The sequence below is a fragment of the Telopea speciosissima genome, chromosome 5 (genome assembly GCF_018873765.1).
Source record: "Telopea speciosissima isolate NSW1024214 ecotype Mountain lineage chromosome 5, Tspe_v1, whole genome shotgun sequence".
In the NCBI taxonomy this organism is placed as follows: domain Eukaryota; kingdom Viridiplantae; phylum Streptophyta; class Magnoliopsida; order Proteales; family Proteaceae; genus Telopea; species Telopea speciosissima.
In genome coordinates this window covers 15,174,742-15,201,331 of record NC_057920.1, presented here as the reverse complement: position 1 = coordinate 15,201,331, position 26,590 = coordinate 15,174,742, and the positions used below count along the sequence as shown (strand labels likewise).

General features: G+C 39.0%; 1 protein-coding gene across 1 annotated transcript in view; it reads left to right on the top strand.

Annotated features, from left to right (window-relative positions):
• Positions 1-6,541: 6,541 nt before the first annotated feature.
• Positions 6,542-26,590, top strand: part of LOC122661912 (transformation/transcription domain-associated protein-like) — a 96,722-nt gene continuing 76,673 nt past the window's right edge. Inside the window, exons 1-9 of the mRNA XM_043857423.1 lie at positions 6,542-6,672; positions 6,942-7,645; positions 8,525-8,650; positions 8,758-8,843; positions 12,214-12,322; positions 17,239-17,334; positions 17,463-17,525; positions 17,676-17,735; positions 19,044-19,112. Coding sequence (XP_043713358.1) covers positions 6,615-6,672; positions 6,942-7,645; positions 8,525-8,650; positions 8,758-8,843; positions 12,214-12,322; positions 17,239-17,334; positions 17,463-17,525; positions 17,676-17,735; positions 19,044-19,112 — 1,371 coding nt within the window. The 5' untranslated portion in view covers positions 6,542-6,614. The remainder of the gene's footprint in view (positions 6,673-6,941; positions 7,646-8,524; positions 8,651-8,757; positions 8,844-12,213; positions 12,323-17,238; positions 17,335-17,462; positions 17,526-17,675; positions 17,736-19,043; positions 19,113-26,590) is intronic.

Genomic DNA, 26,590 nt, shown 5'->3' with positions numbered 1-26,590 from the left:
TTCCATTTGTATCTTGTGTTTTTGTATGCGGAACGGAAAACATTCTATGGAGTGCTTTAGTTTAACTTTAAAGGGCTTCTTGGTACCCAATTACCTGGTACAATGGTTACCTAAAATGGCTTTATTTTATGAATCCAAAGTACTATGAAAGAGTACCATAAAAAAAAGGGGAAATTTCTTAGATCTACTAGCTAAAAAAATTAATTACAGGATAAGTGTGTTTTAAATTATTTTACATTCATTAGTCTTAATTTTAAAAAGATTTACTTAATACGCAGAGTTAGTTATTGGTCATGCCACCTAAGAAGAAAAGCCTAGTGAACTTCCAAAATTACCCCAACTTCACTTTAGCCGCACTCTTTGGCTTCTGTTCACCCTTGAACTCTGCAACTCACACGTTGTTGTGCCATCTCTGTATCTCTCACTGAACTCATCGACGTTCCCTCAAGAATAACAGAGAAGAGCTTTCTCATTAGTTCTTCAGCCTTCATAAGCCAGTCAAGCGTACATGTTGTGGAGTTATAAACCACAGGCCAAATCGTTTTTGTGTCCAAATTTACAAATTTGAAAAGAAAAAAAAAGAAAAAGAAATTAAAACCCCAAACAAGCTACATGCAAAATTTGGAGAAGAACGCAAAACAGGGGATTTACACTAAAAGGCCTCACCAAAGTTACTTATTGCTCAACGTATATTCTATCTAAACCATACAAGAGAATAAAAACATGAAATGAAATAAAAAATCCAAAAAAAAAATAAAAAATAAAAAATCTGATCAAAAAATCATCTAGATTGAAGAGGACGAGGGATAATGACCGGAATCCGTCCAGATAGTGTTGGAAAACTTGAGGCAGCATCAACCCATCATCACGACCATCATGATCACGACTCTGTTATGGATTTATGAAATAACCCATCTATTGATGACCATCAAAAAGTAGAGAAAACGATGTAGAAGATGGAGAAGAAAGTGAAGATTGCAAACCAGCAACAAGGTGAAGAATATAACATCTGCTCTAACAGACTCGTGGGCTGTAAAATCTAGAGAGCTCTGAAGCAACTATCAATATTCATTGTAATCCCTCGTTAAGTAAGAAGTCTAACTAATGCTAAAGCACTTGAGACTACATAAATTGCTTATGCGTTTGAGAAGAAGGCAAAAGGGTCGCTGGAGAATCCAAAATGGTCAACTTGAAGCTGGAGAAATGGGCGTTGGAGGACTCAATCTAACGTTTTTTTGGAAGTTAAACTTTTCCTCTGAATGTAAGAGCAGCTTCATCGTAAGCTCTGACAGTTGCTCCTGCTGTATGGAAGGTCCCTAAACAAAGAATCCCTTGCAAGTTGCAACTTTCTGTGGGTCCCTTATTTCTACTGCCTATTTGCCCCATGGCCTTTGTCTCACTCTTCTGTATCTTCTCCTCTTCTCTCCCTCTCCTTCTCCATAAGAAGTTCTATCTTCTATGATAGTGGTAATGGATGCTGCTGCAGTAGTTGCTGTCAAAGAGCTCTAACCTTCTTCTTTCACTATAAAGAAGAAAATATGAGAGAGAGACATCTAGAACACCCTTTCTTGTTATCTCTAAAGTTGGGCAGTGCTACAGTGGATACGGTAAGATCCAGAAGGGAAGTAACAACAAATAAAATGGGATAATTCGATATTGTTCAATCTAGTACAAGTGAAGGGTTGGTTTTCTTATTGTCGGAATTTATACTAGTATTTAGATTCTAGAATTAATAGCTTATCAAAGTAATATGTCGCCTCTAGTTTCTACGTTTACACCCTGCACATTTTACTGGGTTAAAATGATGACGAAGAACTAATGAGAATCTCTTCTCTATTACTTGAGGGAACGTCGGTGAGTTCACACACACACACACACACACAGTTGCAGAGGTCAAGGGTGAATAGAAGCCGAAGAGTGTGGCTAAGGTGAAGTTGGGGTAATTTTGGAAGTTCACTAGTTTTCTCTTCTTACGTGGCATGACTAATAACTAACTCTGGGGATTAAAAGAAAATCTTTTTAAAATTAAGACTAATGAATGTAAAATGAATTTAAAACCCACTTATCTTGTAATTAATTTTTTTATCAAGTAGATCTAAGAAATTTTCCCTAAAAAATAAAGGTACTATGAAAGAGGTCTGGGTTAGGGAAAAAACCCTAATCTGGGTGCTCAAACAATGTAACTACATATTATTGATCTACGTAAATAACTTAATAAATATGAACAAAAAAATAAAGATGAGAGAAAAAATATATATATCATTTTGGAGCCGAAAAAAGGTTTACATGCAGAATTTTGGCACCTACAGTGGTAGTCCGGGTGAAATTCTAACTTTTTAGTTTTGTGAATTTTTGAGATTTTTTTTGTTTTATCGTGGGAAACTGTTCTCAAAGATAGTTTCTGGGATTCCCCATGAATTTTATAGTTTCCCCAGAGATTTGGGGAACCGAGAAACTATTGAGAGACTGCCTGTGAGAAGACAGAGAAGAGTGTGAACTGATCACAAAGGGATGAAAATAAAGGAGGAATGAATTCCTATTTGTAAGAACCGAGGGAAGTCTCGCACAAGATCTTAAATGGAAGAGATTTTTTGGTTTCAAAAGTTAAGACTCTTGTATATTTTCCAAGGCGATTAAAACATTAAATTTTGTCATTCTATAGCAAAAATAAATCATAAGATATGTTCGGTTTAGGGAAAAAGAACTCTGTCCGGGAGTGTGGCCTACACCAGCATTCCCATGAGTCTATCTCTCTCCTCCCCATATGAAAAGACAATTCTGCCCCCTTGTTTTAAGGAGGAGAGAGATAGACATATAGGAGTGCTGGCATAGGCTACACTCCTAGATAGAAAACTGCTTCTCTTTTGTTAATTATATCAAACATGAGTATGGTGTCCTTTTTTGATGGAAATGAGTATGGTGTCCTCATTTTTTATTCTCTTAGGGTTGTTATTGTCTTTTCAAAGCAGTTATCTTTCATTTTTATTACTTCCAGTCCTGGACCATATTTTAGAGAACCTTTTTTCGGAATCCTTATTAGAGAGTGACAATGAGTTCTATCATTCTTTACCTTTTAATGGGGAAATTGGGAATTCATTGTTCAATATTGGGCCTTCAAAGCTCCAGGTCATGATGGGTTTTTGCTGTCTTCTACCATAGATATTGGCAGTTTGTGAAAGACGATGTTTTGATGTAACAAATTTCTTTAATTCTCTTTCTCTTCCCATTGGCATCAATCATACATTGCTTGCACGCTCTAATACCAAAAAAAGATAAAGTTTCCTATCCTAAGGATTTCAAACCCACTAGACTATGCACCGTAGCTTATTAGATTATTTCCAACCTTCATGCGCGATGACTCCAATCAGTTTTGCCCCATTTATCTCCCCCTTCCAAGCTACTTTTTTAAAGGGTAAACAAATAATGAACAACATTATTATAGCCCAGGAAATTATTTATTTCATGAAACACAGTAGAAGTAGAAAGAGCTAGGTGACTCTTAAATTAGATATGTCTAAGGCCTATGATCGTGTGGAATGAGGTTACATAGGGCTCTCTTCCAGTTTCTTGGGTTTTCAGAATATTGGTGCGATCATATTAGTGTCCTTGTTTCCTCTGTCTTTTACCCTATCAAGTTGAATGGCTCTAGTTTTAATTATTTTGAAGCTTCTAGGGGGATTAGGCAAGTTTGTCCTATCAGCCCTTACTTGTTCATCATGGCAATGAAGGGTCTCTCTCGGCTGCATTGGTATTTCAGATAACAGAATTTGTTTTGAGGTAAGAGTCTCTGCAGGCCTTTGAGATTACTCATCTCTTATTTGCGGATGACACCTTTCTCTTTTGCAGAGCCACCACCTTAGTGATATTTCTATGCTTTAAGCTACCCTGGACCTGTTCCAAACTCTAGATAATCAAAAGGTTAATTATGATCTTACCCAAAAAAAACGAAGATTAATTATGAGAAGAGTAAAATCTCTTTTAGTAAGTGTACTCAGATCTGAAAACACAAATCTGACATCAGTTGAAAATGAAAGAAATACCCCTTAATCCTTTCTATTTGGGTGCTCGTCTATTAGGATGGAGGTCTAGAACCAGCTGCCTCTCTAGAGTTCTCGACAGAGCTTGTAGCAAGTTAGCCTCATGGAAAACTCCCCTCCTTTCCTTAGCTGGTAGAGTCATTTTAGTAAAATTTGTTCTTAGCTCCATCCTAACCTATTTAATGTCTTGTTTTATTCCCTAAGTGCTTGTGCCTAAATAGATATTATTAACACTCATTTCTAGCGAGGGAATTCTAAGGGCAAGTGGGCAACAAAAAAAATATCTCTAATTGCTTGGGAGGAAGGATGTAAAACTAAGTCGAGTGATGGGCTAAGCTTCAGACTTAGCTCTACCCACAATACTGCCCTTTTGATCCACAATTTGTTGGAGAATTGCTACAAATCCATCTTCATTGTGGGGAAGGGTTCTAAAAGCTAAGTCTTTTCCCAATAATAGCTTTTTTGCCTCAAATTTTAAACCCAAAAAGGGTTCATGGACTTAGAACAGTATTCACATATTCTTAATTTTCTTAAAAGTATGGTATGTTAGAAAGTGGGTTCAGGAGGAAATATAAATGTTTGACAAGATCCATGGCTTCCTAAATGGCCAGATGTTTATATTGATCCAAGAGGCCATCAACAAAATCATGTAATTAATAAGGTTTATGACTTAATTTGTGATAGATAGTGGAATGTTCCGTTGGTTAACACCATTCTTCATAAACATGTTGTGTCTAAAATCTTAACCATCTTTCTTTCTGATTCAATACATGAAGATTTCTTAGTTTGTTATTTGACCAAGAAGGGTGTCCTCTCAAGAGTTTGGCTCAAGTCCTCGTACGAGGACGGTCCTTGGGACCTGAGCACCAGTGCACCCCCCCCATATGGAATACACTACTCCCTCTGGATTCTATGTAGGTGGTGCTCAGGTCCCAGGGACCGTCCTCATATGAGGACCTGAGCCACACTCTCCTCTCAATGAAAATGGCTACAATTCTAATGCTCTTCGTAGACCTCTTCCTCTATGGATACAAGGAACCCTCTTTGGAAGAATAAGATTTACCCAAAGTATAAAATCTTTTTTTGAAAACTTTTAAAAAATAGTTTATTTATCAAGACCTTGAAGAGGTTTTTTTCCTATTAAGGATCTTTGTCCTCTCTGTCGTTTGGAGAGGGAAACAGAGTGGCATTTATTCTTGTCGTGTTATATCTCCAAATTAATCTTGGTAGCTGGCCTTCTAGGGTTAAGAATTGAATACCTATATGGTACTAATTTGATGGATATGTTAACCAATGTGGCCAACACAGCCCTAGGTTTCCAATAATGATTTCTCAAATTTTTTTTTCTGTCTGTGTTTGCTATCACTTGTTACTTCTTTTGGATGACTGGGAATAATTGTGTCAATACATGAAAATTATTTATTTTGTTATATGACCAAGAAGGGTGTGCCCTCAACGAAAGTGGCTACAAACTCCATTGTTCTTCTTAGACCATCTTATTCTATGGACACAAGGAACCTCTTTGGAAGAATAAGATTCACCTAATGTTTAAAATCTTTCTTCAAAAACTTTAAAAAAATGGTTTGTGTATCAAGACCAATTTGATGTTCTTGTTTTGGGCTCAATAATGTTTGGAACCGATTAGAAATTGGAACCAGACTATCCATTAGTTAACGGTCCTAGATCTCAGATTTAGATCTAATAAGTTTCTTGGTCTGGTTGTGGCCTTGATACCTTAGAGTCAAAACCACTAAGAATTCAGACCGATAATCCAAAACTGGACCAATTGACACCCCTACTAATGCTTAACTTTGATTATTGCTCATTATCTCATATTTATAGAGCTAAAAATGTTTGTGCACACTTCATTCATTTCTAATTGGGCATTGTCCTACTCCCGGTTGTAGACTGCTTTTTGACCTGAAAAGATTTAATAAATTCCCCTTAGCTTGGTGTTCAAAATTTTTTTTTTAAAATTAATTAAAAAATTATTTTTTATCTTTATCTTAAATAATAATTAAAAAAAACTATAAACAATCAGATGAAGATCACATGGTTCTAGAGTGCTATTTTTGAACTTCGAATTTGTCTTTGCGTTTGGATTGAAAACCTGTCGACCTCGATCGTGTAGGTTACTCTTACAAGTTTATCAAGCGAAACCGTTCTGACATTTTTTCCCTACGTGGAAATCCATGCAAGGACGACTTTAAATGTCCCCGGGTTTGGGCGAGTCCTGAGACTCGCGACGAGAAAAAGCGAAAGCACAAAGAAGCTCGCCTATAAAATGCGGAGAGAACCACCAGGAAGGGGGCATGTCTTATGTATGAGCCTATGATCGTTCAAGTTCAACTCGTGGGAGAGCGGGAGTGAGCAACTCACGCAGAAACTCGTCTTCCTCGACAGGAAAACGGTACAGAGAAAGAGAAAGGAGACGAGAGGAAGAAGGAAGAACACCTCTCTAACTGTCAGAAACCCTAGAATCAGAGAGAATAAGCAAAAAATCGAATCAAGAATTTTGCTTTTATAGGAACAACTGAAAAGCAGAGCTAGGGTTTTAGCCCACTCTGCAACTCCAAAATGAGTCCGGTTCAGAACTTAGAACAACATGCTCGGCGTCTTATCGAGCCCGACCTCCGTATCCTTCAAAATTTCTACCGTCGGAGAAGCTTTCTTCTTTCTTCGAATTTTTTTTTTTCAGTGTCTTAATTTTGCTCCGGCGAGTTTCGAGTTTTCTCTTTTTACTAATTTTTAGTTGTTATTAGCTGAAGAGTAGAAGTAGAAACGATTCTTATTTTAAATTTTTTTTTTCTTCCGAACTTCGTGTTTGTGATTCGTACAGCCATGGCTGCTGTGCCGTTCTAATTTTTCTAGTATGCTTTCCTTGACTGTTTCGTTTGAAATCAGCTATCCAGACGAGGCATCAGATGGCAATGGAGGTAAGGGACAGCCTCGAGATTGCGCACACTGCGGAGTACTTAAATTTCCTGAAATGTTACTTCCGGCCCTTCTCCATGATTCTAACACAGTTAACGACGCCTCAACTCACTGACAACCTCGAGCACAAGATTAGAAATGTTATTATTGAGATTCTTAATCGTCTCCCTCACAGCGAAGTACTCCGTCCCTTCGTTCAGGATCTTTTGAAGGTCTCCCTACAAGTTCTCACCTTGGACAACGAGGAGAATGGTTTAATTTGCATACGTATCATCTTTGACCTCCTGCGGAACTTCAGGCCGAGCCTCGAAAACGAGGTCCAGCCGTTCCTTGACTTCGTTTGTAAGATATACCAAAACTTTAGGGCGACTGTTAGTTATTTCTTCGAGGATGGGGCGGGTGGAGAAGATAATAAGCAGCTCACTGGTTTGGGTCAAGTTGCTACCGGGTACATTGGTGGCGGACAGCTTAACCCCAGCACCCGTTCTTTCAAGATAGTCACAGAGAGCCCGCTAGTAGTGATGTTCCTCTTTCAGTTGTATGGGCGGCTGGTTCAGACCAACATTCCTCACCTGCTGCCTTTGATGGTTGCCACAATATCTGTTCCTGGTCCTGAAAAGGTTCCCCCTCAGTCAAAGAACCACTTCATTGAATTGAAGAGTGCACAGGTTAAGGTACGTGTTTCCTCTGCTGTAAAACTTCTACTCGGTAATGAAGAAAGAGGAGAGGGGAGGGGAGGGGGCGGTCAGATGGTCTTTAGCACTTAAGGGAGAAAGGTGGGAAAACGAGAATGATTAAGAGAAATTAACGTGACATTTGTCTGGCTGCATATTTATGGATTTAACTTGCTTTACAGGGAACTACATGCAACAAAGATTAGGCTAAAAAACTTGGTTGTTGAAGGATCAAGGACAATTATTGTTGTATTGTGTTAAATGAACCCTACAAATGACTTGAAGTAGAGAATAACTGAGGTACTTTAGTTTTCGTGTCCCTTGCTGGGACTGTAGGGGATCGGGAGATAAGCAATGCTTGTGGAGATTACATTGGTAGTTTCAATATGTTCGTCAGATTGGGCTGGCAATTTACTTGCCTAAGGTACAAGAGGAATTTTAATTTTCTGAGCCTTGGGAGGATGTGGATGAGATAAAATATCTGTTTTGGCTATGGATATTTTAGGCCTCAGTGGACTCAAGAGACGTTTCAGTGATTTTTGTGGAAAGCTATCTTGCTTGAAATTTTGATTGGTCGGGTATTATACTTTGATATAGAACCTCTAGAACAGTTTATGAAAGAAAGCCCTTTTGGCTGAAAAATTTCATGATTGGTGGCCAGAATGAATGCTGAAACCAGGAAAAGCAATCCCATAGTTACTTGTACCTACTTCCCCCTCCTCTCCCCCCCCCCCCCCTAAAAAAAAAAAGTGTTGCAGCACAATGGAAATTACAAACTCATAGAACAATATTCTAGCTTTAAGTCAATGCAATTTGAGTTTCTTCCTCTTTCTCTTCTTTATTTCCTGATTACCTTGTGTATTTCTTCATTTGTTGCAGACAGTTTCCTTTTTAACTTACTTGCTGAAAAGTTTCGCTGACTATATAAGGCCCCATGAGGAAAGCATATGTAGAAGCATTGTAAATCTGCTTGTTACTTGTCCTGACTCTGTTTCTGTTCGAAAGGTGAGATAGTCATTAATGTTTCCGTGTCTGCTTATCTTACAAGTTAAAATGTTTTTGTTTTGTTTTGTTTTAGTTACATAATTTCACGTGTAGCATGTTTGATACAGGAATTGCTGGTAGCATTGAAACATGTTCTTTCAACAGATTTCAAGCGGGGATTGTTTCCTTTGATTGACACTTTATTGGAGGAGAGGTACTAGTTTAAAGCCATGTGGACGGTATTAATGTTAATATGCTGGCATGGATATTAGACTAGAACACTTTAGTTTGTTGTTGTTGGGGTCGAGGGGATTAAGCTGGACTAACACTTGGGACATTGTTTTTGTGATTAAATTCATCAACCGATTTGGCTGATGACTTTGAGATTTCCACTTGAGGTTATCCAATTTATGTGAAGTTTATTTTTTACATTTTATGATTTTCTTTTGTGATTCCCTTTTATTATCTTATAATTATTTTTATTTTATTTTATATTTAAGTTCTTGTTATTTTAACATATTATTGCCTGTCTATATTCCTTTTAGGCTTATGTGGTTAGTGAGGAAAGTTAGGATTCAGGTTGTGGTTTAGATCATAATTCTATTGATGGAATTAAGAGCATTCATTTGGTTGGAGGCCTAAATCCATTTTCCCCGACTTCTTACCTTTGGTGTAATGACAACCTTGTCCATATTTGCTCTAATGGAAGGGAAAGCACCATTTATTGGGCTGGTGATGTTCTCAAATTGCAAAACTTCCTATCCTTGACAAGCCTTTGACCATGTGAAGCAGTATCCTGGATACATTCGCTGACCTTGATATCTATGTGAACCTCAATACAAGTTTCATCTATACCTATTTTGAAAAATTGACATCCTTTTTTTTCTATGGAGAAATTTCACTTGGATAAAGAAGCAAAGTTACCATAAGTAAATGTAAAGGTTACTATTATTCCAGGGGCCCTCTAAAGTCTTGACGAAAGGGACTCAGGAGTTGTTGGGTTTATTTTACCTTGTTGACCTGGGATGTTTGTGAGAGCTAGCAAATATGATTGTGTCAAAAATTTCTCTGTTTTGATGCAAAACGAGAAGTTTGATGACATATGGTGTATGAGAATAGAGAATGATGCTTTTATTTTCTGTTTCTGCTGCAAATCAATAGCAAAAAAAAAAAAAAAGGCTATCCTTCTTGGGTTAAGCATGTTTAGAAGGTTTATGAACTCAAGCGTCCAAGGTTCTGCTACCAATCTCACATAATTTTAGTAAAGTAGATTTATTTTAAGGAATTCAGAGGGTAGCTTCTTGTTTGGTGTCAATCTGAGTATCCCAGGCGTTCCGAGGGGGAAAACCGATTGAAAATCATTTCTTTCAGTCACAATAATGTATCCTTTTTAGATGAGCTCCTGAGGAGGAAGTTGGCAAGAACTGATGGACTAAGATTAGCAGGTTGGTTGTGACAACAATTCACACACCAATTTGAGCGGAAAATGTGGTGATTATTCTCTCTAAATATTATATTTGTCTCTCTACCTCTCTATTATCCTTTATTTGTCATTTACAGTAACAGAATAGTTTTTTACTATTTCCGTCATTATAGAGCATTATAATCTCAGTAAAGTTTTGGGTTCTAGAGAGCCACTCTTCTAAGTTGTTTCTCGTGTTTTCTGTCAACATATCTTCTCCTCTTTTTTATCGGGCCCGTCTTTACCTCTTGATGGATGTTTTGTTGATCTATGAGATGAACATGATTCACATGTTAATATGATAGATATTCAGTCCATTTGTCTTTGATATAAACCTGAATCTTGGTAGCAGAGAGGGGGCGGTTCCAGTACAACAATAGATGAAGTGGTCCACGTGCATGCTTGATGGAATGGAACGAGGGAATGGGTGCAAGTGTATCTACAAGACGACAATATGCTCCCGCCTTTTGATGCATAGCAATAAATCACTTTAGTCCGATGCCTTCAGTGCTTTGCTATTGTTGTACTGGAACCGCAGGATACCAAATTGTTTGTTGATGGATTATGCATAGCAAAAGTATTGTGCTCCAAAAATATCATCTTTGTGTTTCTTTTGTGTTAGGACAGTGGGGTACTAAAATGTCTTGTTTGATACATTAATGTTCACTGATAATTTCAGCCTTTATCCTAACTAATGGGCTGATGCTAAGTTACAGACACTGATAACCTGTATTCCTTACTGACGCACTGATTTATATACCTCTCTGCATGTTGTCGGATTGTTAATCAGATGCTTATAATTGCATTGTGTATTGTTAGTTTGAAATAGGGGCCATTGCCTAGAGCAATGGTAAAAGAGTCGGGCTGCCAGGGCAAGTGCCTGGGTTCAAGTCTTGAGTTAGGACAGACTCCAAACTCACCCCTCCCAGGACCTTGCATAAGCGGGACCAATACTGTGTATTGGCCCTTCTATTGTTAGTTTGAAATAAGGACAATCCACATACCATTACCTATGATCATAGATATAGGTGAACAGACATCTGGCTATTTTTTATTGTTATTCTCTATTTATAGCTTATTTGTATGCTTTTTTATTTTTCTGTTTATTTACTAAAGAACCGAAAAAGTGGTGAACTCCCATTGATTTTGAATGTGACCTATTTTTTGTTTTTGGAAAAATGTACCATTTGTTGATTAATTATTCTCTTAAAAAAAATCTCATGCTAGTATGCTACATCCCCTTCCCTTTTTGAATCTGAAAACTTCAAATTATGCTGCAGTGGATTATTAATGTATGCTACACAGAGAAAATGATATGTTGAAATACCTTATCACAGTCAAATCCAAGGTTTCTTAGTGGAAAACCAAGGAAAACCTCCTGCAAGTTGCATCCTTTCAACCCAATGTTGTTGAAGCCTAAAATGCATATAAATTCATTATTTCATTGAAGATGTCACAATATCTTCATACATGCACTTTTATAAGCCTCTCAATCACACCCATACCTAGAGTACCCTTTTAGTTTACACAGCACACCTAAACACAAACTAGTAAAAAGAGCCAACATTTATAGTTCAACTTTCTAAACTTCAACTGTGTTCTAGTTAAGACCTGACGATTTTTAGAGGACATACGAATCCATTCCTCTATTTCCCAAGATTTCCTATAAATGAATCCAAGAAACATAAGCTTCTTGGGCATCACATTCACTGAATGACTTATTTCTTTGATTATCTATTTCATCTTTACATTGCTTGAGTATCATTTCTAAGCTGTTTCTATAGGTAATTAATTCACCTAAAACAATTCCAAAATCCCTGCAACAATGGCAAGACTGATATTCTTTTGGTATGAATTTTTCCCAATGCTGCATGAAATTTTGCAGATTTTCCCCCTGGATCCCTTCATTAGGAGATTTTGTCTTGAGCTTGTAGGAATGTTTATTATGCCTGTGTCAGCTTTTGGAAGGTCTGGTGTGTTCAATTTCCATGACCTCCTACCATATTATGACCTGCTTGATTTTTAGATAAATCTTGGTTATTACTGTTAGTAAATTCGATTAATAGCTTTGTTTTTTAAGTTAATAATACCGTCTTTCTCCTGTTCGTTAATTGTATGTCAGGGTTTTGGTGGGCACTGGTCGGGCTTGCTTTGATGCATTGAGACCACTGGCATATAGTCTACTTGCTGAGATTGTGCATCATGTCCGCGGGGATCTTTCACTATCACAGGTTTCCTATTGGATTGAGCCATTGGATACACTGTTGGTTGTTGTTTTTTGTTTGTCATAATCTCTCTGTCTCTCTGTTTGGGGTGGGTTGGTATCTGACTTTCTGTAACTTTAGTGTTTGCTTCTTTGACTCATAACAGCATTACTAGCGTGGCTATATAATTTACATTCCATTTTTTTTTCACAGTTATCCTGTCTTCTTATTGCTACATTTATACTATGATAGCTTGTGTTTAATGATTTTTACGTCTGTTATGCTGTTTTGAGTCCTCTAGGGTTTATGCAAATGTAAGATTGTATGTATTTTTGTTGTTATTCTTTATTACCTTAATTATTTTATGGATTACAATATGGACTGGACGGACTTTAGAAAATATGAATTAGATAGAAATGAATGGGTATCCAAAAATAATAATAATAATGAAAAAAAGAGTTGGACGGAGAAACAAGATTCATGTTGCTTATTCCATTTAGTCATCCTAAGGCTTAATTGTGTAGGTTGTTGACTGAAGTGTTAAAAAATTGGCCAACTATTTTAGTTGTCTGCTTTTATGGTGAAGCCTCGGACCTGGATGGGTCTAACCATTTTATATGGTTTAGTGGATGGTGAGGCACTTGATGGCTGATCTATAATCACTAAGTATAAAAAAATATAAAATTTATCATTCCTTGATTAATACACTATAAATTAGCCCCTTGATTGATGAGCTTACTAATTAGCTCCTTTAAATATAGAACCACATTTCATTGTGGAAACTTACCTTAATTTAATTTGTAATAAATTGAATAGTATCAAGAAATTGAAAGCTTCATGCATAGAATAAGAGAGAGATAATCAGTATGTATTTACTAAGATTAGGAGAGTTATTTTTTTTTGGTGAATAAAAATCTATTACCAAAGCCCGAGGGGGGCGAGGGAAAAAGGGGGGGGGGAAGAAACAGACCCCAAACCCAGCTAAGGGGGGGGGGGTATGGGGCCGCAAAAGAGCAATATCTAAGCCCCAGGAAACAACAATATGCTTGTTCCTTGGGGAATCCAAAAAGGTCTTAAGCGGTAAAAAGCTAATCTTAGAGGAGACATCCGAAAAGATGGCTTTCCAAATCAAGTCAAAGGAACGAGAGTTGGAGGTCCATCTCCTAAGGTTCCTCTCCATCCAAATGTGGTAAAGGGCAGTGCCAAACACAAGCTTGCCAATAGTGTCGCAGATAGAACAACCAGGTTAAGTCATGACCAGCTAGAGCCACTCTCAAGCGAAAGGGAGGGGTCTACTGTTGCAAGGCCAAATAAACGAGAGGGCTTTTTTCTAGATGGTAGAGGAAAATGGGCAAACAAAGAAGAGGTGGTCAATGTCTTCGGAACCACTCCAACAGAAGATACAAGAAGGGTGGATAGAGATTCTTCGGTGGAGGAGGAAGGCTTGGGTTGGAAGGCAAAGGGTAAGGGTTCTCCAGGCCAGGAAGCTATGGCAAGGGATGTGACCTCTGAACCAAAAAATCTTGGGCCAAAGGACAGTGGGGGCTTGGTTCCTAACAAGTTTCCAGGCAGAACTAAAGCTAAAAAGGTTGTTTGTGGAGGGGAGCCAAATAACCTTGTCCGCAAGAGCTGGGGGGGGGGGGGGAGGGGAAGGGGGGAAGGGAATTCCAGATCTGGGATAGGATGAGGGGGAGGGGGGATGGGGGGTCCAAGATCCAAGGGAGATGATGGAGGAAAGGGGGGCTGACTTGGGAATGCTAGAGGAGTAGATTGCTCTAGCCCCAAAGTAGTTATAGAGGACTCCATTGGGGTGCCAGTGGTCAAGCCAGAGAGAGGTGGAAGACCCATCAACAATAGTAGGGGAAGTGGCTCTAGGCGCCAAGGGACGAAGGAGGAGGATCTTACGCCAGATCCAGGAGGAATCTGAAGGGAGGGAGGCGGTCCAAATGGAGTCATTTTTTAGGGGATGGGAGTAATCCCAATGAACCCAAAAGGAGTTATGTTTGGAAGAGATTTTCCAAATAAGCTTTAGGATTCCCGCAATATTGGAGTCACGGATATGGCGAATGCCAAGACCTCCTTTAGATTTTGGAAGGCAGATGGATTTCCAGCTGAGAAGATGAAGGAATTTGGAGGTTTCCTTCCCTTTCCAGAGGAAAGCACAAAATAGGGTTTCCATTGCTTTAATGATGGCTTTAGGAAGGCCAAATATTCCACACCAATAAATGTAGGAAGATTGGAGGACCGATCTAATGCATTCAAGCCTACCTGTGTAGGAAGGAAGTTTGCCTTTCTAGAGGTGAAGACGCTTGCGGATATTGTCAAGCATGGGGGTCCAATGGTGACTGGAGAGCCTAGCAAGGATAAGGGGAAGGCCCAGGTATTTCACTGGGAGGGAGCCTAAGGAGAAGCCTGTAAGGCGGAGGAGGGTGTCCTTGTTGGAATCCGAGAGACCAAAGAGGAAGAGTTTGGAGTTAAGGAGGTTGATACAAAGACCAGAGAGACTTTCGAAGAGGTGAAGGGAAGACATGATGGCAGAGATGGAAGAGGGGGAGGCTTTGGAGAAGATCATAAGATCGTCCGCAAAGGCCAGGTGGGTGAGGTTTAGGTGTTTGCATTTGGGAATGGGGGAAATAAGGTGAAGGTCGGTTTGGCTTGGATGCTCCTCGAAAGGACTTCTAGGGCCAGAGAGAAAAGAAAAGGAGAGAGAGGGCAGCTTTGGTGAATCCCAACTTTAGAGTGGAAAAAGCCAGCGGGGGAACCGTTGACGATAACAGAGAAGGAGGGAGAGGAGATACAAGCCAGAATCCAGCGGATGAAGGCAGGGGGAAAGCCCATCTGGGAGAGCACATCGCAGATGAAGTCCCATCTGAGGGAATCAAAAGTTTTGTGAAGGTCAATCTTCATAAGGGCAGCGGGCGAGTGGGACTTACGGTCGAAGCCACGCACAATTTCAGAGCATAGGATGATGTTATCCGCAATGCTTCTGCCAGAGATGAAGGCAGATTGGTTAGGAGTGACTAGGGATGGGATGACAAGTTGGATTCGGTTTGCCAGGACTTTGGCAATGAACTTGTAAAGGAGATTGCAAAGAGAGATAGGTCTGAAATTAGACAGGGAGGAGGCTCCATCTTTTTTAGGGATGAGGCAAAGAAAAGTCTGATTGGCCTGGGCAAGCTGGTTAGGGTTAAAGAAGAAGCTGCGGACAGCTTTGATGAGATCTCCTTTAATATGGTCCCAGCAACTACAGAAAAATCCCATGCTGAAACCATCTGGGCCAGGGGCCTTATTTGATTTATGGGACAAGATAGCCTTGGTAATCTCCTCATTAAAAGGGATGGCAAGGAGCGAACTAGCCAGAGAGGAGGGGATAAATTTATTAATGAGGCCAGGAGAGAGGGGAGAGGAAGGGGGTGGGGAGGGAAGGGTTAAAAAGGGAGGACTAAAAGGAGACAGCCTCGTATTTAATATCGTGGACAAAGGAAAGCGGGGATCCATCCTGAGCAATGAGCAAAGTGATGGAGTTGGAGCTCAACCTGGCTTTTAAAGAACGGTGAAAGAAAGCCGTGTTAGAGTCACCAAGCTCTAGCCATTTAATACCGGATTTCTGGCGGAGAAAGCTTTCTTTTAAAGTGGCGAGAGAAGAGAGCTCTTCAAAAAGTTTTCTCTCTTCCTCAGCCAGCAAAGGGTCAAGCGGATCCGATTGAAGACGGGATTGCACAGAGGCAAGGTTGGATCGGCAGGAGGAGATTCGGGAGGGGATATTGCCAAAGGTGGCAGAGTTCCAGGTTTTGAGGGCAGATTTGGTGAGACGGAGTTTTTTGGTGAAGGCAATGAGAGGGAGGGAGGGGCAATGGACGGTAGAGCTCCAAGCTTTAAGAATGGTGGGGAGGTATAGGGTATGTGAGGTCCACATGTCGAAGAACTTAAAAGGCTTGGGGCCGAAGGAGGAATATTGTTGAATAAGGAGATGGCAAGGGCTGTGGTCGGACAGGCCTTGGAGGAGGAAGTTAGCATGGGAGTGAGGAAAGGTGGAAAGCCAGGCTTCATTGATGAGGAAGCGGTCCAATTTGCAAGCAATCCGTTCAGTGCCCCCTCTACGATCGTGCCAAGTGAGGGGGGATGCTGACCATCTAAGGTCCTCAATACCAATGTCCTCAATTCAATCGTTGAAGGCATTAATGGAGAGGGTATCAAGGGGTCGACCTCCAATTTTCTCAGATTGGGATCTGACAACATTGAAATCTTCCCCCACCCCCCATGGGAGGGATCCTGTCCTATCTTTGATGAGAGCCAAATCATCCCAAAGGGAGATACGATCAGCAGCCCGGTTGAAGGCATAAACCACCGTGATGTAAAAGGAAGAGCGAGTTATTATTTGTCTCCTCTCCCCAAATGGGGAGAAAAACTTCAAAAATAACACATGGGGTGTGCATAGGCTCTAGTAGGCGAAGTCATTGAGGGAAATCTGCCTGTCGAACAACTCAAACTTGAGCCTGGACCTTTTCCCGGCTGGCAGGCCCATGTCCTGTTCGGGTTTTAAATTTTTGGGTTTGCCTAATGAATATGCTTGTACTTTCTTCCTGTTATCCTGTTGTAGAAATTAGAATGATGGCCATAATTTATACTGTTATTGGAATGGGAATTTTGGTTGAGAGTGGGCCATTGTACTTACTGTAGCTTGTTGCATGTACAGATTCTTTTGTTCAGTGTTTCTCTCATTTTGTCTGCATGGCTGACCTTTGGTTCCTGGTATCACTTATTCGCCATATTTTTACTCATTAGCAATGGTACTTGTGTTGCTGCCAGTAGGGAGATGTCATTAATAATTTTTACCTTCTTTTTCTTTCTTTCTTTTGGTAACCGCTGCAGTAAAATTTTTTTTAAATGTTGTTATGATCAATTATTTGCTTATTGAAACACTCTTTATTATTTTTCTGCAGTTGTCACGAATTATTTATTTGTTCTCAAGGAACATGCATGATTCATCCTTGTCATTAAGCATTCATACTACTTGTGCGCGCCTAATGTTGAATCTGGTTTGAACCTCTATTCCTTTAATGGGAAAATGAATTTAATGTCATCTTTTGCAATTCCTTGCTATGTTGAGGACTTGCATATGCTTGTGATATAATTTTTAATTCTATCATGGCTTTCATGTTGTTAGGTGGAGCCTATTTTTGAGAAGGGTGTTGATCAGTCATCTATGGATGAAGCACGGGTTTTATTGGTTAGGACCTTACTCACTAATTTTAAAGTTGACTGCTATTTGAGCTTTTCCGTTGCTCTGATTATTCTGAGTTACTATATTGTCCCAAGTTTTATAGATTTTGTGGATTTCTATATACAGAGTGAGGTCATACTCTTACCTTACCTGCAGGGTAGAATTTTGGATGCTTTTGTGGGGAAGTTTAGTACCTTCAAGCGAACCATTCCTCAGGTAGTTTACATTGGTTAGAATATGTTTAGGTTAAGTTTGTTGATATGGTAATCGATGTTTGCTTTTTGTATTTGTTAGTTCTAATTCCATGGTTTCTTTGTGTATTGCTTGTCTTGTAACTCATCTTTTCCTCGAGGCATTTTTAGCATTTATGGCCTACTCAAATATTTTTAGTTGTGGTTTCCAATACTTTACAATCCTACTTATGGCATCTCATTTATAAGTTAATTACATTTCTTTAGAATTTTTGCTTATCAGTAAGTTGCTTAATATCTATGTTCCATGAGGCATTGTTTAGCATTTACAACCATCCATTTATGGTTAAAATTTTGGTCGTTGACAGGTTGGCATGTCTTCAGTTATCCCTTTCTAATGGTGTTGTTGTTTGGCTCAATCCCCATTTAAAGACTTTCCCATTGAACAAAGAAGTATGACACAGGTTCTGTTGTATGGTGAGAGAATGACAGATTCACATGTGAGAACCCAAATTTCTGATTTTAGGCAGGAGGCATCATGGTCTGTGATCGTAAATGGTCTTTACACTTAGTTGTGCTGCATGGAAGGTTGATGTAGCAGTTCTGTGGTTGGATATTTAAGAAATGATCTGGACCATCTATGTGTTAAATTTCGGTCTCAAATTCAATCATATACCCTCCCATGTATGCCCATGCACCTCTTAAGGTGGTCCATGCATCATTTTAGTTGTCCCAGATTTTTCAATCCTTTGTTTTGCCACTCAGGAAACTCCATTTGGGCAGAAACTTTACATGTGAGCAGGGGACCTTGGGGTCTACCTGTCTTACAAAATTTCAGCCTCATTTAAGCTTCCATGTGGCAGTAAATGTGTGCAAACCACTAAAGGTTATAGGGTATGTACACATAGACCACAAAGCCCCCCAACCCCTTATTTTATCTTTATATGTCTGTTCTGCTCATCTTAGGTGCAGTGAAACTAGATTTTAGCGAATATGATTGTCATATCTACTAATTGCATTAGAATGTGAAAAGCATTTATATGGCTGTTCTAATATGTTGTTAATTTCTCTCTCCTCCTTGCTGTGGCCTCTGTTTTAGTCAATATAGTATTATCTGCTTGGTGTGCTGGAAGGTCACTTATTTATGTTTATATGTTAAAAGGCTGGATGCTTTTAACCATTTCATTTTGAAGGTTAGCTTGCTTTATTTATGACTTTTGGTTGCTCTGGAAGATGCTTATTTGATATTGCAGTTGGTTCATTTTCTAGTTTGATTGATGATAGTTTTGATGGTTAAATGTCATCTTTGATATGGAAATGGTACTTGAATTAGCTACTGGAGGAGGGTGAGGAAGGGAAGGAGCGATCAACGCTGAGGTCAAAGCTTGAGCTTCCTGTGCAGGTTTGTTCAGAAGATATCTTTGAGTTGTATTCGTGTTTAATGATAAAAGGTTTTGTGAGTTGACTTTGTTCATGTTCTTGATGTCAAATTTCTGGCTTATAGCCTCTGTAATGCCTAAAGTAAGTTTTTTAAATTAATGTTATTCCTTAATTTTTTTTATCTCTGCACTTTATATTTGACGTGTTCACTGGTTAACCAATCTCCGATTCTTCAACAATGTGAAAGAAATTTGATCTCCAATAGTAGGATACTCAGTCTCAAAAACAGAGCAACAATATTCCATATAAAGGCACCAGTAACAGGTTAACCAGTCATGCTTACAGAAGCCAATCAACAGAACCAGCAAGGTATGTAGTAAAGCTCAATAGAACCAGTAAGTATAAGATAGTAACTCAGCAGATCCAATAGTAAGTGATGCAGCCAGCCACATAGGAACTAGAAAATAAATAGGTTGATTGATGTAGAAGGTGACCATAAGGATGAAACCTGAATTTTGTTAAAGAACTCCATGAATGATGCTGAAACTTGGGTCGAGTACTCCTCTGATGGTGATAAAACACTCCTAAAAAAATCAGCAAGATAGGACATCCCTTCCCCTAAGATCGATTAGAGTCAGGGTTTTGAAAGTTGAGATCGATTGTAGGGAAGGGGGCTTCAAAAAATTGATGATGACTTGTCAAAGTGATGATGTCTTGGCATAGATGCTGTCCACAACTGCTTGAATGGATCTCTGATACGAACACCCAATCTCTTGTAGGGTTTGAGACTTGATCTTTAAGTGGGAGAAACACCAAAAAGTGCAGAAAAAATAGGGCAGCAGCTATCTTGTGTAAAAAAACTTCTTCAAGGCATGAATAATTTGAAGTAAATTGCCTCTCTTGATAGTAGAAATACCTCTAAAAAACTCCAAAACAGCCGGTAACCCTAACCCAAAAAATCGATTAATGTCAAGGTTTTGGAAAACCCTGAAAAGTAGAGATCGATTGCGGTAGGGGTCTTCTAGAAAACTTGGATAAGTGCAAGATTGAGGTCAAGTGGTCCTAGTAAAGGAAGTAATCAGCCTTCCATAAATCAGCAAAAACTAAAACCTGTAACCCTAAATTCGATTGGAGTCAGGGTTTTGTCAAGGTTTTTAGTAGGTAACCAAATTAGAAGGTTGATGAGCACATTTATGTGTGAAATCTTAGGGCATAAAGCATACATTTTACCACATTGGACAGAGTTACTTCGGTGCTTTCTTGTGCTTTTCAGGTTTTAGGTGAATTCTTATGAAAATGGAGCAAAAGATGCTAAGAATAGCCGGAAGCGCCCAGGAGTCGAGAAAATAAAGTTTGAATTGAGCACTGAAAGAATCACGCCAATCAATCAAATTTGAATGTGATTACAGTGGACCCCTTAGCATAATTTTGAGGTGTTAATAGTATGGATGCGTAGCCAGTCGAGTCAGCTTCGTAATGGTTCAAACGGCATTTGATTCCGAGTTGAAACGAAGAAGTTACGGCCGTTTCTGTGGATAGGGGTTTATTTGTAATTATTGATAGTTGGCCAGGGACAAAGTAAAGTAGAAGTTCGGATTCCATGGGCCTTAGCGCAATTATCAGAAGTTATCTTTCTGTCAGCCAAAAGATTCCATTTGGAAAGCTCTGGAGCAGTCCAACTTCAACTTGAGATATCTTGGTCTCCCGAACTCCAAATTGGCCGAAATTTGGGTCTATTTTGGGTAATTTTTCGTAAGGAATACAACAGTGAGACCCATATAAGCATCCCATGCTCCACGTTTTTTGAAGGACAGATTTGACATTTCATTAATTGTGAGTGGAATCCTAGTCATCACTCTTGCTCTCTCTCTCTTCCAACTTTCCAAGGGCATTTTTGGGATATGGATAGATTTAATTTGAAAGATATTCTCTCATTTATGGAAGGTTGAAAAGTCAAAGATGCCTTGATCTCATTGTTTGGAGAAGACACCTACAAAGAAAAGGAAGCACAAGTTAAAATTAGAAAGTTACTTTTTAATAAATAGAAGGTTTATGTATCTAGGATTCTTTTCTCTCCCTCTTTGTATTTTTTTTCTTTTTTCTTGGGATTCAAGGCAATGTAAAGGAGAAAGGAGAAGAGAATATTCTCTTTTCTTAGGGAATATTTCTCCTACCACTTCCCTCTTCTCTCTTCTCCCTTCCCCCTATAAATACCCCTTGCCCTTTGGGTTGTAAGAAGTTAGTTCTAGTTCAGTTTTTAAGTAGTTTTAGTTTAGTTTTAATTCAGTTTTTAGTTAAATTTTGAGTGAAATTTCTTCTCTTCTTTTCCTTCTAAATTGTGATTTTTGGCTTTCTAGTTTTTAGTTTTGATTTCATAAGATTAGTTCTTTCAAGTTCTTAGTTTTGATTTCATAAGTCTAGTTTAATGGTTGTAATAGCTTTAGTTTAAAGCTTCTTAGTCTAAGTTCCTAAGTTGATGACAAGACTTGGAGATTTAGAAGAGGAAGCCATGGTAAGTTTATTCAAGTATTCATTCAAGCAAGTTCAATCCGGTTCAAGCACATCAAGGTATCTCATTCTCTAAACCCTTAATCTCATTCTCCCTCTCCTCTATCTTCTTCTTCTTCTCCCTCTATTTCTTTTATTTTTTTTTATATGGTTGTGGTTTGTAGATGCACTTTTATCCCCTTATTCCTTTTTATGTGGTTGTTATATGTGGTTGCAATTTTATTCCTCTCAATTCGCTTTAGTTTGATAGGTTAGATGCTCATGTGTTAGGACGTCAATTTAATCCCTTAATTTTGTTAGATGCTTATGAGTTAGGATGCATTAATTTTCATTAGTTTAATTTAATACTTTAATTTGGTTCACTTTGCATTACTTTTAAGTTAGTTAAATAGAGTGGCGTATATCTCCTCGTGTTCGACCCGTAGCTACGATTGATCCGTATGCTTGCGGTAATTATTTTAACTCAAACAAAGGTTAAGGAAGCTTCGCTGTAAAAACTAATCCAGCCATCAGAAAGGGTCCAAACTTAGATCGAGTGGGGCTTATAGTAGTAGAGAATCACCCCCCAAAAATCAGCTGCATCTGAAAGGAGGAACCCACAAAATCGATTGAATCAGGGTTTTTTTCAAAAAAACCCTGATAAAGGAGATCGATTGGGGTAAATCAAGGCTGGGAAAGAAAAGAAAGGAGAGTAGATGGAAGATGGTAGAAAGGTGCTGGAAAAGGTTGCATAGGAGACTCCAACAATGGAGGATCAGCCTTCATGAGTGGAAAAATCTGATCTTCAAGGAATTCTGGAAAAAACTCCAAATCGCAGGTATGCTTCTAGCAGAATTTCAATGGAAAAAATAGATTGGATGGAGGAGGGCAGCAACTAAATCATTGGTTTAGGTTTTTACCTCATTAGTGCTGCCCCCTTGCAAGGATGAGAAGAAGAAAACCAGAAGAAGGTGAAACCGAGAAAAAGAGAAAGGAGGGAGAAGTCGATTGAAGAAGAAGAGGGTTTTTTTTTTTTTTTCTTTCTTTCCTAACCTAGATCAGACCTGCTTTGATACCATGTTGGCAGAACCGTGGGTTAGAAAGAGAGAATTAGAGAATGGAATGGCTTAGTTTCATTAATAGGTAAGCCCCTCTATTATAAATAGAAGGGAAAGTTACAAAGGGACTGAAATGGACATAATTACCTTTAACTAGCTGGCTCAATAAGAGCAGCAATCTAATCCTAATAACTTAACAACTAAGCAAGCCCAAAAGGACCAGAATACGCCCATGGTATTCTGGATTACATATTCCGACAAGTACTCTTGGTTTGTGTGATAACTACATTGTTTTTATACTTATTTAACATTAGAAAATAGAGAACATAGGATAACTTTGTGGCGGTATGAATGAATTGAATGCTTCGCCCGTCTTCAAGAAAAGTTCATATATCTTAAGTTTATAATATATATCTAGGGAGAGGGTTCCCCATGCCGCAAGTGTTTGGTGGGGGGGGGGGAATCTCCCACGCCACACTAATGACGGTGTGCGGAATGGTATCATCCTCATGGGGCCCACATGGTTGGGAAGAGAGAGAGAGAGAGAAGATAATAATAAAACCCATGTGAGAGGGCGTACGGTACATTGGCTGCGTGGGGTACTCTTCTTTCCTAAACATCTATTTTTCAGTGACAGTAGTTTGTGAGTGAACCTTTTCATTAACTAAATAGTAAATACTCCACGAAGGCATCTGCCCTGCCTGTTGATGAAATGTTATACCCAAAGTATCAAGTATCAGTATTGGACAGCATATCGGGAAGCTGGTTTTAAGTGAGGTCTCAGAAACGTATCAGAGAGTTGCTGGACATGCTTAATACACATGGGAACGTATCAGAGAGTTGCTGGACATGCTTAATACACATGGATACATTCAAAACTAGTGTTTTGAAGTGTAATACACCATAAATAAGCAATAAATAAGGCTTTCTTTCAAATACTTTCTCATTGCTTCGCAAAGTTTTGATGGACATTTCATACAAATCTTTACATTCAGATACTCTCCTACCATGCGCTGCTTTTGTAATAGAAAGCAATTATGCAAAAATATTTGAGAAATTAAAAGGTTGTAATATTTAATAATTTAAATATATTATTATTGATATTTAACATCATAAAAAAATATAAGCGTCATAAGATTAATCAAATTAATATCTAGTATATCAATCTAAGGTTGTTCCATTGTGACCAAGTGGTCACGGGTTCAAGTCTGGAAAAAGCCTCTCTGCGGAAGCAGGGGTAAGGCTGCGTACATTATGACCCTGCCCAGACCCAGCAGTGGTGGGGGTACACCCTTTATATCAATCTACTCTATGTTATCAATTTTGGTTACTAGAATAAAGTTCCAATGTAGGACTGTATAATTAGGGACCGTTGATTTAGCTGTGAACTATTGGTCAATAGTACAGTATAAAAGCAAAGATTCCAAAATGAGACTTTATAATCACGGTCCATAGCTTTGCGTGTTGGCTCTTGGTTATTGCTATATATTTAAAATAAAGTGAAGTGTGTGTCGTGGCATTGGTAAATAATTCACCCTCGGGCGCTTTTTAGTTATTAAATTCCTGACTAGGGTTCCTTCTGGTAAAGAACTTCAGAGCAGGAGTATTTTGGACCTTGGTACGTAATTTTCCCCAATGGAACTTTTAGTTTAAGTAACCACATTTTAACTTCAAGGATATGAGTCATAAGACTGTAAATAAATATCTGAACTGGACTTATTATATAAATATTTTCAAAAGAAGCGCCTTTCTGTAATTTTCCTTTCTAATGTTTCATATCGTCCTCAACCTGCGTAACGGAAGAACAACCCACCTTGCAATTGATCTAGCCAATCAACCCTTAGACCTCTTAACAAACAGTAGATAACAGCCTCAAAAACAAAGCAACAAAATAATAAAGTTCTTGACAATCAGATCTAGCAGTAACCCTTAACCAGATTCAAACTTTGTTTTTCTCTCTCAGCTGGATGAACCAAGTAGTTCCCAACTCTACAATTGAAGGCCTTTTTTTTTTTTTTGCCAAGGATTCACTTCCCAAAATATCAAGGCAAAAACAGTAGAAAATTGAGCCACAGAGCAAATTTCGTTTTTAATCGCTGAGTTTCAAAGCTTATCTCGATGCATAACCGTATGTATTGACCTGTATTGGGTTCTGTGCACTCCTAGGGGTCAATACATATGTTATTTTTATTTTTTTAATTTTTACCTTCTGTACTGTCTTTTTTTCATATTGCAAAGGGTCAAAGCGGGTACTATTGGAACGATACGTATCGATACTTCTCACCTTTGTTATACCTACTTCCTTTTCATGCTTCCTTTATATAGTACTTGAATGCCTCTTTTTTTCTGTTCTTCTAAAATATCATATCTCAAATTCTGTTTGTCTAGCTGAAAAGTGTGAACCTATTTCATTTTCAGTTTGCATTCTTCATTGATTTGCTGATGCTTTACCTTTGGACCTAAGAACCTTGGGCTTTCAGGGCATAAACTGTTATAGTTTTTGTGCCTGTAAACTTGTTCCCTTGCTCTTGGCTAGAGTATCTGGCTGATCGATAGGAATTCTGAATGGGACATCTTTGTGGCAGGATTTACCAATTCAAAACACTCCCTTTTTGGTTGAATGGTTACAGTAGCTTTATTGAATAGGATAGAAAACATTATAGCAATTCAGAAATTTAATTGTGTGAGATATAAACATTTCTTCAAATACAAATCATTCCCAGATTAAGATACAAAGTCCTCCCAAATCTGCTTGACTCCATTGCTTAAGAAACTATTAACTTCACTGGCAGTTCTTTTTTGGATAGATGATTCCCAAAGAAACTGCTTGACATATTTGGAAACCCATGTACTTTTCCTTGAAGATTCTATGGCTTCTCTCCCTAAGTGTATTCCTTGTACGCATTCTTTCTTCTGAAGAGGCACATAACACCAATATTGTTGGTTGTGCTGGTACCAGCCATGTAATCCAAGATGCACCCTATTAAATAATGCTCAATCCTCATCTGCCCTGTGTAGGATTAAGCGCTTGCCAATCCCCTAAAAGACGCCTTGTGAGGGAAGGTGCAACTTTAATTCCTTATTGCACACCAGCCAGCGCGCATCGCTCCCTCGTCCGAGCCGGGACATGGGCAGGACATTTTTGGTCACTCCCAACAATCCCCCCCCCAAATGCACGTTCAATAACAGAGCACCCATGGCACCGGGGAGACTCGAACTCGCCACCACCTGCTCTGATACCAATTGTAGGATTAAGCGCTTGCCAATCCCCCAAAAGACGCCTTGTGAGGGAAGGTGCAACTTTAATTCCTTATTGCACATTAGTCAGTGCGCATCGCTCCCTCGTCCGAGCCGGGATCTGGGCAGGGCATTTTGGGTCACTCCCAACACCCTGCTAAGAGAGCGGGAGGTTTACTGTTTTTACAAGGTAGGGGCCTCTAGATCGTTTGTTGCATACCAACCCCAATCTAGTGCGCTGAGTGTTTTGCTTGTGCCAGACCTGACTAAGGCGTGAATTAAATTATCTCAGTTGATTCCATGCTCTGAACTTGTGCCTAAATTCTGATTCGCCAGCTTGGATCTGGGTCCATCTCAGGGAATCCACATCCAATCTGGGATCCAATTGGATTAGAAATGTGTTCTGGGCATGGTTAACTCTCTATCTCAGGATTCCTCTCTCCATCTTCCACCTGGATCCAAATCATTACCTGCTGATCCAGCCCTAAGCCTACTAAAATTACAAAATTTATTTGGTTATACTTATATGATCTAATGCCTGGTTAGTTGGGAAATCTATTAGATTGAATTGGATCTAACATGTCTAGCTTGCCTTCCTGACTTGCTTCCTTATCTTGGGAAACCTGGAATATCTAGCCTCTTGCAACAGATGTTGCTAAAAAATTAGGCAGTTTCGGAATTTCATCAGCTTTCGATCCTTGGGGAAACATAAATATTT